The sequence below is a fragment of the Colobus angolensis genome, unplaced genomic scaffold (assembly GCF_000951035.1).
Source record: "Colobus angolensis palliatus isolate OR3802 unplaced genomic scaffold, Cang.pa_1.0 Scaffold30, whole genome shotgun sequence".
Lineage (NCBI taxonomy): Eukaryota > Metazoa > Chordata > Mammalia > Primates > Cercopithecidae > Colobus > Colobus angolensis.
Window position 1 is genome coordinate 412562 of NW_012116266.1, and position 14159 is coordinate 426720.

The following is a 14159-nucleotide window of genomic DNA, read 5'->3' on the forward strand; positions in this document are numbered from 1 at the left end:
GCTTGGCCAAAAAAAAAAAAAAAAAAAAAAATTTAATAGTGATACATGCTTATAAGTAAAATTTTCAAGCCATACAGAAAATATAAAATGAAAAGCAAAAGAACTCCCTCTTCTTCACACCCCTTTCCCACTTTTCAGAAATAACCACTGTTAATATTTCTTGTGACATTTAAATATTTGCTACACATATACATATAAATATACATATATGTATGTCTCACTGGTTTGTTAGAATTCTTTCTATATTAAAGGAATAAGTATTTTATTAAATGGATGAAAAACATGCTTTCACAGCTTGGTATTTGAAGAATATTTTCTTTTTAAATATTTGAGCTTAATATTTTTCCTTTTTGGCTTGTAGATATTATATGTCTTTTAGCTAAAGAACAATTTTTTTAACTTCAAGATAAAACAATGCCTTATTCAGAATTTTTTATTTCTTTCCAGCCACCAAATTTCTTCATAGAGTAAGAGAAAATAGGAAATTATTAAAAAAAAAAAAAAATCTCGGTCAGGTACAATGGCTCATGCCTGTAATTCCAGCACTTTGGGAGGCCAAGGTAGGCAGATTACTTGAGGTCAGGAGTTCAAGACCAGCCTGAACAACATGGCAAACCCCATCTCTACTAAAAATACAAAAATTAGCTGGGTGTGGTGGCGCACACCTATAATCCCAGCTACTAGGGAGGCTGAGGCATGAGAATTGCTTGAACCCCGGAGGCAGAGGTTGTAATAAGCTGAGATTGCACCAGTGCACTCCAGCCTGGGCAACAGAGTGAGACTCTGTCTCAAAACAAACAAACAAACAAACAAAACCCTCAGTGTTCTGGGAAACCGTTTTTTTTTTTTTTTTTTTTGAGATGGAGTCTTGCTCTGTTGCCCAGACTGGAGTGCAGTGATGTGATCTCAACTCACTGCAACCTCTGCTTCCCAGGTTTAAGCAATTCTCCTGTCTCAGTCTCCTGAGTAGCTGGAATTACAGGTGTGCAAACACCACGCCTGGCTAATTTTTGTATTTTTAGTAAAGACAGGGTTTCACCATGTTGGTCAAGCTGGTCTCGAACTCCTGACTTCGTGGATCCACCCACCTCGGCCTCCCAAAGTACTGCAATTACAGGCGTGAGCCACTGCGCCCAGCTAGGAAACAGTTTTAAAGATTTTTTTTTAATTGCATTGTCCTGGGAAAGCATCAGTAGTGGGCACATTACTAGGAAATAAATTTGGAATGAACAGGACCATACTAAAGAGCTAGAATACAGCATACTTCTTGAATCCAGGCTACCCACTTAATAACTTGAGTGAGTTACCTAATCTCTCTGTGCTTTAGTTTTTCATCTCTTTAAAAAGTCATGATAGTACCTACCTCATAGGGTTGCTACAAGCACTAAATAAGTTATATGTGTAAAGGCTTAGAAAAGTGTCAGGACGGGGCGTGGTGGCTCACGCCTGTAATCCCAGAACTTTGGGAAGCTGAGGAGGGCGGATCACGAGGTCAGGAGGTCGAGACCATCCTGGCTAACACGGTGAAACCCTGTCTCTACTAAAAAATAGAAAAAATTAGCAGGGCATGGCGGCGGGCGCCTGTAGTACCAGCTACTCGGGAGGCTGAGGCAGGAGAATGGCATGAACCCAGGAGACGGAGCTTGCAGTGAGCCAAGATCATGCCACTGCACTCCAGCCTGGGTGACACTCCATCTCTCAAAAAATAAAAAGAAAAGAAAAGAAAAGTGTCAGGACAGTGGCAAGCAATAATACAATCACTCTCTTTATCACCACTCATGAAAAATTCATGCTATCGTGGAAGGAAACGAGACATAAAGAGAGGACAATTTAAATTTAAATCCAAAGCAATACATCAGAAATTCAAAATAGTATCCTACAAGCATAATACGTAACTGCTAAAAGGCCAAAAACTGATTTGCTTTGGGTAGTACTGGTTAAGAGAAGTATAACTTTTTAATGTGAAAATAATTTCAAACTTAGAGAAAATTTGCAAGAATAATATACAAAGAACCCACATATTCCTTTTATGCAGAGTCACAAATTGTTAATCTTTTGTTCTATTAGCTTTATTATATTCTTTGTCTCTCTGTATATAGATAAAGCCATTAGAAGTTATATATACTCTACCACTTTACCCTATGTCCCTAGGTGTGTATTTCTTAAGAACAAAGTCATTGTCTTAAATAACCGCAGAATAGTTATCAACTTCAGGATATCTATTATTGGTACTTTTATTTAATCTACTCTCTATACACCAATTTTATCAATTGACCCAATAATGTTTTTTTAAGCATTTTTTTCCTTCTATATGAGATCCAGTATGGGATCACATATTGCATTTAGTTGGGAAATATAACTCAATTTCCAAATATATCGGAATAATTCCATGAAAATTCTTTTCTAATTACATTAATCTAATCTATCTTTGTCAGTAAGTTAGTATCTGATATTTCACCTTAACTTCCTATAGACTTAAAGCTAATGTTTGTGTCCATGTTAAATTGATGTGCTTGATACCAAAATCATCTTTTATTCTGCAGGTCACTTAGAAAATTAGAATTGTACCATGGAACTTCATAATAGATTCTCTGGGAGCAGATGAGAAGCATCATCTTAAAACCACAGCTTTTGCCAGTACATTTTTCTTTACAACTAGTTTTTGATATAACTGCATTGAAGTGTTATTTTTGATGTTGAGCTTTCTTCTTTTAGAAGCATATTGCACAGCTACATTTTGTTAAAAAAAAAAAAAAAGCATGATCTTATGCTACTTCATTGTGACTGGCAGACTGCTGGAGAATTCAGAGTATATAGTATTTCTGTATTAGAGCAAGCTGGCTTTGTAGCACATTTTACAAATGTGTGGCATTAAATATTGCGCAGAGATGGAGTGCGAGGCAGATTTCCAAAGAGTTAATCCAAAATAAAATTAATCTGTCATTGATTGCCTTTACTGTGTTCTCATATGAAAAAATTTTTAAAACTCATTTCAATAAAGCATTAAAAGAAAAATGAATACAGGCTTTCTCTCTGTAGACTATAAAGACTACTAGGAGGGAAGATGCTCTGGTCTTTTAGTACATTTCCAAAATGCTGATTAGGCACATGGCTTAGCCTGTCAATATATGTAATAACAACTTGATCACATGAATGTCAGTATGCATGATACATTTCTTAAGGTTCTGGTGTGCCATCTGTCTACAGAACAGTTTTCATCAGCATGTGCAAAAACACAGATGGGGGTTGTAGACTTTTTCTGAAAATGGTGGTGTATTCTCATGCAGGGCTGGGAGACCAATGCAACGTTTTCCACGCTGGGTTTGATTATGGTTGTAAGAAAGATTTACCAGTAGGCCTGCAGCTAATTAGAAGGGAGGCAAAGGAGGGAATCAGCAACCTGTGGTCCCTGCATGCACTGCTAGGTGTCTAGCTTCATAGGACTTCGCCCAGTTTTCTTTTGTCTAGCTCTGCTAGTTATTTTTTTCTCGGTAGCTATTGTTGTCTCTCCTTTTACCACCTGCGCATTTGCCTTACATGCTGCCTGAGGATTTTCACAAATGACATTGTGAATGTGTTGCTAGCTGTGGTCAAATACTCTTTTAGAATCCCTCCATGGGTCTAAAGCACAAAGGTGTTTGATTTCATCTTCCTACATACATGTGGAATGACAAAAGACAGTCTGGGCTTTGGAGTCTTCCTCCACCCTTGCATATCTGAGGAGTGCTTCTAAATCAATACGTTGGCAGCAATGGAGAAGGCTCTCAGGCAGTCACTTGGGTTCAGTGAAACAGTGATACTACTGAAAGGAAAACCACAGGCAATCATCATGCTAATTTTAAAAAACAAAAGCCAATGCTAGAAGGAGGGTGGCGGGGGAGGGGAACGGAAGGATCCTGCGTATTCTGCTCTTTGAGCCTCTCACAGACTCTCAGGTTATCTTTTTATTTTTAGCTCAAGAAGTGTTTAATCTCCAAGCAAAATATACCTGCTTCCAGTATTTACTGCTTTTCACCAGCACCTCAAAGTCATACATTTAAAGATTGATTTTATTATTTTTTCATCCTTTATAACAGAATTTTTTTCCTGTCTAGCTGAAGATGGCACATGTAATAGAAAATTAAGGGCCGGGCGCGGTGGCTCAAGCCTGTAATCCCAGCACTTTGGGAGGCCGAGACGGGCGGATCACGTGGCCAGCATGGCGAAACCCTCGTCTTAAAAATACGAAAATTAGGGGCCGGGCGCGGTGGCTCAAGCCTGTAATCCCAGCACTTTGGGAGGCCGAGACGGGCGGATCACGAGGTCAGGAGATCGAGACTATCCTGGCTAACACGGTGAAACCCCGTCTCTACTAAAAACTACAAAAAACTAGCCGGGCGAGGTGGCGGCGCCTGTAGTCCCAGCTACCCGGGAGGCTGAGGCAGGAGAATGGCGTGAACCCAGGAGGCGGAGCTTGCAGTGAGCTGAGATCCGGCCACAGCACTCCAGCCTGGGTGACAGAGCGAGACTCCGTCTCAAAAAAAAAAAAAAAAGAAAAGAAAATTAAGAACACAGCAGCAAAAAACAAAATTAAAAAAATAAAGCTAAGATCTGTAATCTTGCCATTCATTGATTACCATGATTGATATGTTGGTATAGTACACACTTCTAATCTTATGTTTTCCCTACATAAATATATGCAAAATATTTTTATCAAGACTCTATCATACTGATGAAGTCATTTAAGAAATATAATTGTCTTTCAATTAGAGGATTTTCTGTTTGGGATTTTGTTGTTGCCTCTTCACAATTCATGTCCTTCTGGACCGCGTATGCTTCCCATAAGTGACCTCAGATGGAACCACCAACCTCCATCTCAGCAGTTTCCATAGGCAAACACTGCAGAATGCTGGGCATGTAATGTATTTCTAGTGAGCTGCATAGGATGAGAAGTGCGCCCTTTGTCTCCAAGGTCATAATGGCTCTGCTGACTTTAATACCTTTCACTGGAGCTAGTGAGGACAACTCGAAAATGCCAGAGAGAGAGAGAGGGAGTCCCCTGCCCCATGATCTCAGATGAAAAAAAAAGAGAGAGAGAATACAGAAATCCCCCTATGCACCACCCCCAGGTCCCTTTTGTGTTGTTTTTGCCAACACAGCAGCTTTCCTGCTATATATACCAGTTGCCCCTTTGTCCCCATCATACTACATGCTAATCACCCTCTGTCAACAACCATGGGGAAGGTGAGCCTGTGGAGATGCTGTGCCATGCCTACTGAGGGTCTGGGGTGTGTGGGGATGTTCCTTCCAGCTGACTGTCTACTGTCACCTTATTTCTACCTCAGATCACCTTCTTCGAGGACCGAGACTTTCAGGGTCGCTGCTACAATTGCATCAGTGACTGCCCCAACCTGCGGGTCTACTTCAGCCGCTGCAACTCCATCCGAGTAGACAGCGGCTGCTGGATGCTCTATGAGCGCCCCAACTACCAGGGCCACCAGTACTTCCTGCGCCGAGGCAAGTACCCCGACTATCAGCACTGGATGGGCCTCAGCGACTCGGTCCAATCCTGCCGTATAATTCCTCATGTGAGTCTTGCTTCAACCTGACTGATGTGAAAGCATCAATGATCCATGGCCATCAATTCCTGTTTATAAAAGTCAGTTTGTTCCAACTCGGCATGAGTGTTCACAACAAGGCCTGACCCTCAAACCTTAAAAAAACAAAACAAAACAAAAAACAAAATAATAATCTCTATTTTTCCTACTTAAGGACATCAATCATTGTTTTAGGGCATGGGAAATCACAACAAAGCCTTTAAATTAAACTTGGTGGCATCTAGATGATCCCTAATTTCTACATAAAAGTCACCTTATTCAGTAACAAAAAAAAAGAAAGAAAGAAAGAAAAAGAAAAGTCTATCTAGTTTATCTAGATAATTTTTTTTTTGAGACAGAGTTTCACTTTCGCCCTTGTTGCCTGGGCTGGAGTACAATGGCACAATCTCAGCTCACCACAACCTCTGCTTCCCAGCCATTCTCCTGCCTCAGCCTCCCTTGTAGCTGGGATTACAGGTATGTGCCACCATGCCTGGCTAATTTTGTATTTTTAGTAGAGACGGGGTTTCTCCATGTTGGTCAGGCTGGTCTTAAACTCCTGACCTCAGGTGATCCGCCCACCCCAGCCTCCCAAAGTGCTAGGATTACAGGCATGAGCAACTACACCCAGCCATGATAATTACTTTTTAATGATAAAAAGTTAACAGACTATGGGATAACAACATAGGTATAATGTATTCTGACTGCATTGGAAATTTTTTTCACTACATTCTGGGACTTACTAGAACCTAGGAAAATACGTTTCAACTTGTGTGGATTTATAATTTCCAGGAGTCATTATCAACTAGTTTCTTACAAATACCAGAGACACACAATTGATTAGAATTTCATAGAACATGGTCCTCACCAAAATGCTGCTTAATCTTTTTTAATCACATGCAGCATGTATTTACACTTTCTGATGGCACCAAGTTATGTGGTATGACAAGGAGATTGAAGAATTGAAATCATGGCCAGACTTAGTGGCTCACGCCCGTAATCCTAACACTTTGGGAGGCTGTGCTGGGCGGATCACTTGAGGTCAGGAGTTCAAGACCAGCCTGGCCAACATGGTGAAACCCTGTCTCTACCAAAATACAAACCATTAGCCAGGCATGGTGGTGCATGCCTGTAGTCCTAGATAAGCAGGTGGCTAAGACAGGAGAATTGCTTGAACCCAGGAGTCCGAGGTTGCAGTGAGCGGAGATCATGCCACTGTACTCCAGTCTGGGTGACAGAGTGAGACTTCATCTCAAAAAAAAAAAAAACAAAAAACAAATTTAGGCTAAAAAAATATGCAGATGCACAAAGAGGTATAAATAAAATAGGCATTTTTGGGGGACAAGAAACTCAAACGGCACAAATGACCTGGCAAAATGTCACTTGAAAAGACATGTGGACTCAGTGTAAATATAAATCACTGTAAATTGTAAGTGCAAAAAGTGACTTAAAAACTGGCTTGGTAAGAATTATATGGAATAAAAATGGATATGAGAGTTGAAATCCTCACTACAGACTCACTGACTACAATTGTATTGATGGTTGCTTACAAAGAATACACTTTTATTCCCTGTATTTTAATGTTTGTTTCTTCCACGACATCTCCAGTTCACTGATCAGGTCAGATTTATTTTAATATTTTTCCTAATTTGTTAGAATAATAACATTAAAAGTATGTTCAGGGGAGAAACACTTTATCAACTGGTTTAAAAACCATGCTTCAACCAGGTGCAGTGGCTCACACCCATAATCCCAACATTTTGGGAGGCCAAGGTGAGAAGATCACTTGAGCCCAGGGATTCAAGACCACCCTGGGCAACATAGTGAGACTCCGTCTCTACAAAAAAAAAATTAAAAATAAAATAGCTGGGTGTCATGGTGCACACCTGTGATCCCAGCTACTTGGGAGGCTGAGGTGGGAGGATCGCTTAAGCCCAGAGGTGAAAGTTGCAGTGAGCAGTGATCCTGCCACTGTACTCCAGCCTGGGCAACTCAGCAAGACTTTTATCTCAAAAATAAAATAAAAGTCATGCTTCATGAAGACATAGACCGATTGTGTCACTTTCGTTGACACTCAAGGATGCACGCTGTTTATTTTTCTTCTTTTGTTTATTGCCATGACAGACCAGGTCTCACAAGTTAAGGCTGTACGAGAGAGATGACTACCGAGGCCTTATGTCTGAGCTCACTGATGACTGCGCCTGTGTCCCAGAACTCTTCCGTCTCCATGAGATCTATTCCCTCCACGTACTGGAGGGCTGCTGGGTCCTCTATGAAATGCCCAACTACCGGGGGCGGCAGTATCTGCTGAGGCCTGGGGACTACAGGAGGTACCACGACTGGGGGGGTGCAGATGCCAAAGTCGGCTCTTTGAGACGGGTCATCGATTTGTACTAAGCTGTGCCTGCCTTGTAATGATCCACATAGAAACAAAATAAATATACAAATTGTGTTCCCTGCACTAAGTGGCTCTTGCTTATCTTTATTTATTTATTTTATAATTTGTTTTGTTATGGAGTCTCGCTCTATCACCAGGCCGGAGTGCAATGGCGCTATCTCAGCTCACCGCAACCTCCACCTCCAAGGTTCAATCGATTTTCCTGCCTCAGCCTCAGCCTCCCAAGCATCTGGGATTACAGGCACCTGCCATCACGCCCAGCTAAGTTTGTAGTTTTAGTAGAGATGGAGTTTCACCATGTTGGTCAGGCAGGTCTCAAACTCCCGACCTCAGGTGATTCGCCCGCCTCGGCCTCCCAAAGTGCTGGGATTACAGGCTTGAGTCCATAATACAGGACCGCGCCCAGTCCTTGTCTTTAAATAATAACTGAATTCTAATAGATGGCGACCCCCCGCAACTTACTTGACCCTGAAAGATGTTTTGAATGTCCACTTATTTCCTAGTCAGGCAACGGTATTAACAGAATATCCATCCCTCTCATGTAAAGGAGAGAGAAGCGACAATTTCTACCTTTCATGACCTACAATCTGAAGGAAAGAAGAACGATGAGCATAACAGAAAATACTTTAGAACTCACAGAAAGGAAAAAATACAGGACCCATTGTGGCTTGTGACTGGAATGCCAAACACAAGGGATTGCTGGAAGGATTAGGGAAGATGAAGTCTCAGGGAAGGTTTTAGTCAAGAGAAAATGTGGGCTGGGCGCCGTGGCTCAAGTCTGTAATCCCAGCACTTTGAGAGGCCGAGGCGGGCGGCTCATTTGTGCTCAGGATTTCAAGACCAACCTGCCTAATATGCTGAAACTCCGTCTCTGTAAAAAATACAAAAAAAATTAGCCTGGCATGATGGTGCTTGTGAACGCCTGTAATCCCAGCTACTCCGGAGGCTGAGGCAGGAGAATTGCTTGAACTTGGGAGGCGGAGCCTGCTGTGAGCTGGGATCGTGCCACTGCACTCCAGCCTGTGCGACAGAGCGAGACTTCATCTTAAAAAAAAATACAGAGAGAGAGAGAGAGAGAGAAAATGCATGAAGAGTTTTTTGTTTTGTTTTTTTGAGACAGGGTCTCACTCTGTAGCCCAGGCTGGAATTCAGTGGCACAATTTCGGCTCACTGCAACCTGCGCCTCCAGGGCTCAAGCAATTCTTCCACCTCAGCCGCCCAAGTAGCTGGGATTACGGGTGTGCGCCACCACACCCTGCTGAGTTTTGTATTTTTAGTACAGAACGGGGTTTCACCATATTGGCCAGGCTGGTCTCAAACTCCTGACCTCAGGTGATCCACTGCCTCGGCCTCCCAAAGTGTTGGGATTACAGGCGTGAGCCATCGCGCCGGGCTGAAGAGAGGAGTTCTGAAGAGAACTTCCTTCTACATCGAGAAGGGCAAGCCTGCTTCACTAGGTAATGTGGTAGGATAGTGTTAAACAGCCTACCTCTGCTACTTACTGGTAAGAGTAACCAACCCAGCCCAGTTTTCCAGGGACTCTCCCAATTTTAGCACTGAAAGTCTTCCATCCCAGAAAGCCCCTCAGTGTCAGGTGAACCCAAATGGTTGGTTACCCCACTTCCTAGCTTATCTCTTTGAGCAAGTCACTTCTTACCATCTCTGTGCCTAAATTACCTTACTGAAACTGTAAGTGATAATAAATTCCTGCTTCACTAAATCTCAGGATGATTACAATGAAATGATGGGAAAAGATTGTGAGCAAATTTTGTTATCTTTAAATTATTATGCAAATGTAAGAATTTAATATATCCACAGTGTCTTCCCAAATTCAGTATCACAATGTGGTCATCTTCGTGTTGGACTCCAATAAGAATTTTTATCAAGACTAAATTATTGAAGACTCTGGCTGGGTGCAGTGGCTCACGCCTATAATCCCTGCATTTTGGGAGGCCTTGAGAAAGAACAAAAGGCAGGAACATTCACACTTCCCACTTTCAAAATTTACCACAAAACAATGGTAATCAAGATAGTGAGGTACTAGCATAAGGACAGACATATAGATAAATGGACTAGAATTGCGAGTTTAGAAGTAAACCTATATGTCTATGTTCAACTGTTTTTTTTTAATTTTACATGCCCCTGGGTGGAGATTTATCAGCTGATCTTTGACAAAGGTGCTAAGACCATTCAATGTGGAATAAATAATCTTTTAAATAAACAGTGCTGGGATTACTGCATATCCACATGCAAAATGAAACTGGACCCCTATCTCACACCATACATAAAAATTAACTCAGGGCCAGATTCAGTGGCTGATGCCTATAATCCTAACACTTTGGGAGGCTGAGTCTGGCAGATTGCTTGAGCCCAGGAATTTGAGACCAGCCTGGGGAACATGGCGAAACCCTGTCTCTAACAAAAAATACAAAAAATTAGTCGAGTGTGGTGGCACACACCTGTAGTCCCAGCTACCCAGGAGGCTGAGGTGGGAGGACCACTTGAGCCCAAGAAGTAGAGGTTGCAGTGAGCTGTGGTCATGCCACTATGCTCCAGCCTGAATGACAGAGTGAGACCCTGTCTCAAAAAACAAAAAACAAAAAAGAAAAGGAAAAGAAATCAACCTTCCACCAATTAATCAATTGGCCAATCCACTAGAATATATTGGAATTCCTGGTAAAGCCCAAGATGCACAGAATTGATAGGGATTGAACAGGTTATTTGTGTGCAAACCTTGTGGAAATTAAAAAAAAAAAAAAAAAGCATGACAAAGGACCTACTATGACAAGTGTATAATTTAGAGAAGATATAAGATATGCACACCTGAAGAGATAACATCTAAACAAACCATCAGTATACAAGAGACAATTAGCTTAGCCCTTGAGGCAGACAGACTTGAGTTCTATTCCCAGTTCTTTCACTCACTAGCTATGTGTACCTTTCAGATTCGTTTCTCCCTAGTGACCAGTACTGTGATTAGACTTGTTGGACCAGGACCCCCAGACTGGACTGAGTGCTTCAGAGAACTTCCCTCTGGCTTCCTCTAGCTGAACTCTTCCCAGTGGGGCGGGAATCTGTGGGGCCATGGGATGTCCCCACACCTCTCCTTCTAGACCACACTCTTTATACCTGGATCTTCAAAATTCCCTCCACTTAGATGCAAGCTCACTTCCGAGACTTAAGAGGGAGTCTTCACTAGGCCTATCCTCCCTGGCACACTGGTAGCCACAGGCCACTGTTTGAGGAGGGGGCATATGGATAGAACTTGGACATGTGAGAGAGTGGGAAGAAAGGAGGGTACTTCATGGAGTAGGGAGGGGCTGTATTTATGCGCGAGGCATATTATCCCTCAAATATTAGGGGTAGTCCTGGTGTTAATTGGGCTGAGTTCACTACATGATGCAGCTTGTATAAGGTTCCTGGTGCGATGTCTAGAACATACTAGACACTCATGATACAGTAGGCTATTATTAAGTGTTACTATTTTTATCATTGTGAGCCAAATGAGTTCTCCAAAGTTTGCTGCAGGTTCAGTCCTACCCACTTTAGCAAAGGCAGACGTGGCATAGTTCAGTAGGGTCGTGTCAATGATGCAATGATGTACTGATGAACTCAGGAGGCTTCATAAGGAAGACATATAGCTGGTTACCAGAGAGCCAGGAAAAGAAGTCTGCAAAAGCTATAGGAAAAATCAGATTAGAAACTATAATATTTATGTGGGGAGGGGAGAAAGGTAATGAACTTTCCCACTGGGGCCTCTAAAAGACCTCAGTTAACTTTAATGGCTTCTGAATGAATGACTGTTTCTGGAAAAAGTCAAGGTTTTGTTAGATCCATTCAAATATTTTGATATACAAGCTTATATTAACCATTCTAGGGGGCCTTAAAGAGGTGAATTTTTCTGATTTAAATAAGGCCTCTCTTTTTTAAGAAAAAGTTTTGCACTTATTTTCAAAAGAAAAAAGCTTGTGTATAACTTTAGAGTTGAACTCAGTGTTCAAATCCTTGTGATAAAAGGCTCCGGCATTGTCTTCATTCCCCATTATGATAACACAAAGAGATGTTATCAGTCAATAAAGCATGTTCTGCTCCGTTCAAGACCCAATGTCTCATTCCATGGACCCATTCATCTTCTAAAATACAAGGAAGTGGCTGGGAATCTCTTTCATTATTTCCCTTCACAAAAATGCTGCTTATCACCTTTTCTTTTTCATTTTCACACTCTTGGTCAGCCCACCTCTCCTGTCCCTCTACATTAGCCATACAAGGTAAGTTCTGACAGCCCTGGTTGTGTGCTTACCCATCATAGCTGCCTCCACCTCCCAGGGATGTCGCCACATGGTCTGTCTGCACCAGCTGGCCAGGCTTCTGTGTCATTTTTATTTACCTTCAGACTTTCCAGGTCACCAAGGACTGGACAGAACTGAAGGGAGAGTATCAGAAGCAGTGGATGTGATAGAGGAGTTAGCAGGAGAAAGTCCACATTTGTGGCTTCTGTGTCTTTGAACTTGACATGGGGTGACCTCATATGGGAGAGTAATTGTTTTCCAGAATAGAATAGGAATCACCAGGGCTCTATTTACCTGTCCAATTAATTAATAAGTAATTATCAGGAATAGAGAAGTGTGGCATGATCCTTATCCTTGAGCTTAAAAGCCTTTTGAAGAGAATAAACCTGGAAAAAGAGAAACTGCATGAGGAAAACAATATTTAAAAGAAGCTGGGCAGTAATTAGGTGATGCTGATGTTCAGAGAAAGGAGAGATGAGTAAGGGCTGGATCTGAGAAGCGATTTCCTAGGAAAAGGACCCTAGACGGCCTTGAAGATTGGACGGGATTTGGCAAGCTTTAGGGGAAGGGAAGGTGTTCTTTCTAGGCCTAGGGAACAAATCCCATCCGCAGGCCCAAATTTTCATGGACACCCTGAATCTAGAAGGCAAAATAAGAAAAAAAATCTCCCTAGTTCGTCCTTCTTGGCTACCAAAATTTTAAAACAGACATACCCACAGTTTTCAGGGTGAATTTTGTCTCCTCTCACTGCTTCTGTACTTAACCATAAAAGTTCAATAAAACGGTGAAGATGAGGACTTTTTTTTCTAACTTATTCTTTACATATTGCTTCTTTTCCAATGCTTCAAAGACCTCCAAAGCACTATTATAGAAAGGATACACAGCTATAACACAATGAAGAATAAAACTTAAAATATTCACAAGCACACACACCCACACACAGTCTCTCTCTCTCTCTCTTTCTCTCTCTTTCCCAAGTCTCTGTTATAGCTGATGAACAGCCCTGGCTTTTGCATCCTCGGTCCTCTGGCCACAGTGAAATGAGTTTAGAACAGAGTCTTGTCATGAACTCATGGTAATGTGTTCTGGGGAGGATTTCCCCACTCTTGGCATATTCCATTGCAAATGACCACTTGTGAGTGCAACGGTGACCACTCTGATCTGCAGTCCTGCTTCAGCTGTGGCAACCTGGTGTATACAGGTGGACAGCAAGGGCTGGACGCTCTGCTGGGGCAGATACATTAACCACCAGCACAGGTGGACTTCAACAACTCTATCTGCTCAGACTGCACAGTCCCCACATAGGTTACTCTTCCTCATAGTCATCATTGACTGTGATATCAAAATTACCAAACAAATGATCTTTGCTAAATTAAACAAAAGTGTTCCAATATATGAAATTATCGATCCGGGAGTTGTGGCTCACGCCTGTAATCTCGACACTTTGGGAGGCCAAGGAGGGCAAGACCCAGGAGTTCGAGATCAGCCTAGGCAAATGGTGAAACGCCGTCTCAACAAAAATAAAAAGAAAAATTAGCTGGGTGTGGTGGTGCATGCCTGTATTCCCAGCTACTCGGGAGACTAGATGGAAGGACCGTTTGAGCTCAGGAGGTCGAGGCTCAGCTTTGGTCGTGCCACTGCACTCCAGCATGGACAACAGAGTGAGACCCTGTCTCAAAAGAAAAAAAAAATGAAATTATCCATTAATCACATTTAGTCTCTGTACCATAAACCACAGCGTAGGCAGTATGGCAGAGCCCAGAAACAGGCCAGGCATAGTGGTTCACGCCTATAATCCTAGCACTTTGGGAGACTGAGGCAGTAAAGTCACTTGAGGCCAGGAGTTTGATCCCTGTCCAACATAGAGAGACCCTGTCTCTACTTTAAAAAAAAAAA

The 14159-nt window shown here is 42.1% G+C and overlaps 2 protein-coding genes and 1 long non-coding RNA gene across 3 annotated transcripts in view; 2 read left to right on the forward strand and 1 right to left on the reverse strand.

Annotated features, from left to right (window-relative positions):
• Positions 1-3009, forward strand: part of LOC105517345 (chromosome unknown open reading frame, human C2orf80) — a 25723-nt gene extending 22714 nt beyond the window's left edge. Inside the window, exon 10 of the mRNA XM_011949832.1 lies at positions 2544-3009. Coding sequence (XP_011805222.1) covers positions 2544-2552 — 9 coding nt within the window. The 3' untranslated portion in view covers positions 2553-3009. The remainder of the gene's footprint in view (positions 1-2543) is intronic.
• A 2191-nt stretch (positions 3010-5200) lies between these two features.
• CRYGA (crystallin, gamma A) lies at positions 5201-8037 on the forward strand. Its single transcript, XM_011949833.1, has 3 exons — positions 5201-5223; positions 5325-5567; positions 7701-8037. Exons 1-3 carry the CDS (start codon positions 5215-5217, stop codon positions 7971-7973), a joined length of 525 nt encoding a protein of 174 aa, XP_011805223.1. The 5' UTR covers positions 5201-5214; the 3' UTR covers positions 7974-8037.
• Positions 8038-11437: 3400 nt separating this feature from the next.
• The window catches only part of LOC105517351, a 43066-nt gene continuing 40344 nt past the window's right edge, over positions 11438-14159 (reverse strand). Inside the window, exon 3 of the long non-coding RNA XR_001002654.1 lies at positions 11438-11653. This is a non-coding gene — a long non-coding RNA (uncharacterized LOC105517351). The remainder of the gene's footprint in view (positions 11654-14159) is intronic.

Excerpts from the sequence above, each read along its gene's own strand:
- CRYGA (XM_011949833.1), top strand. Across the intron at positions 5,568-7,700 it reads CCTGCCGTATAATTCCTCAT|ACCAGGTCTCACAAGTTAAG; the intron begins GTGAGTCTTGCT and ends TTGCCATGACAG.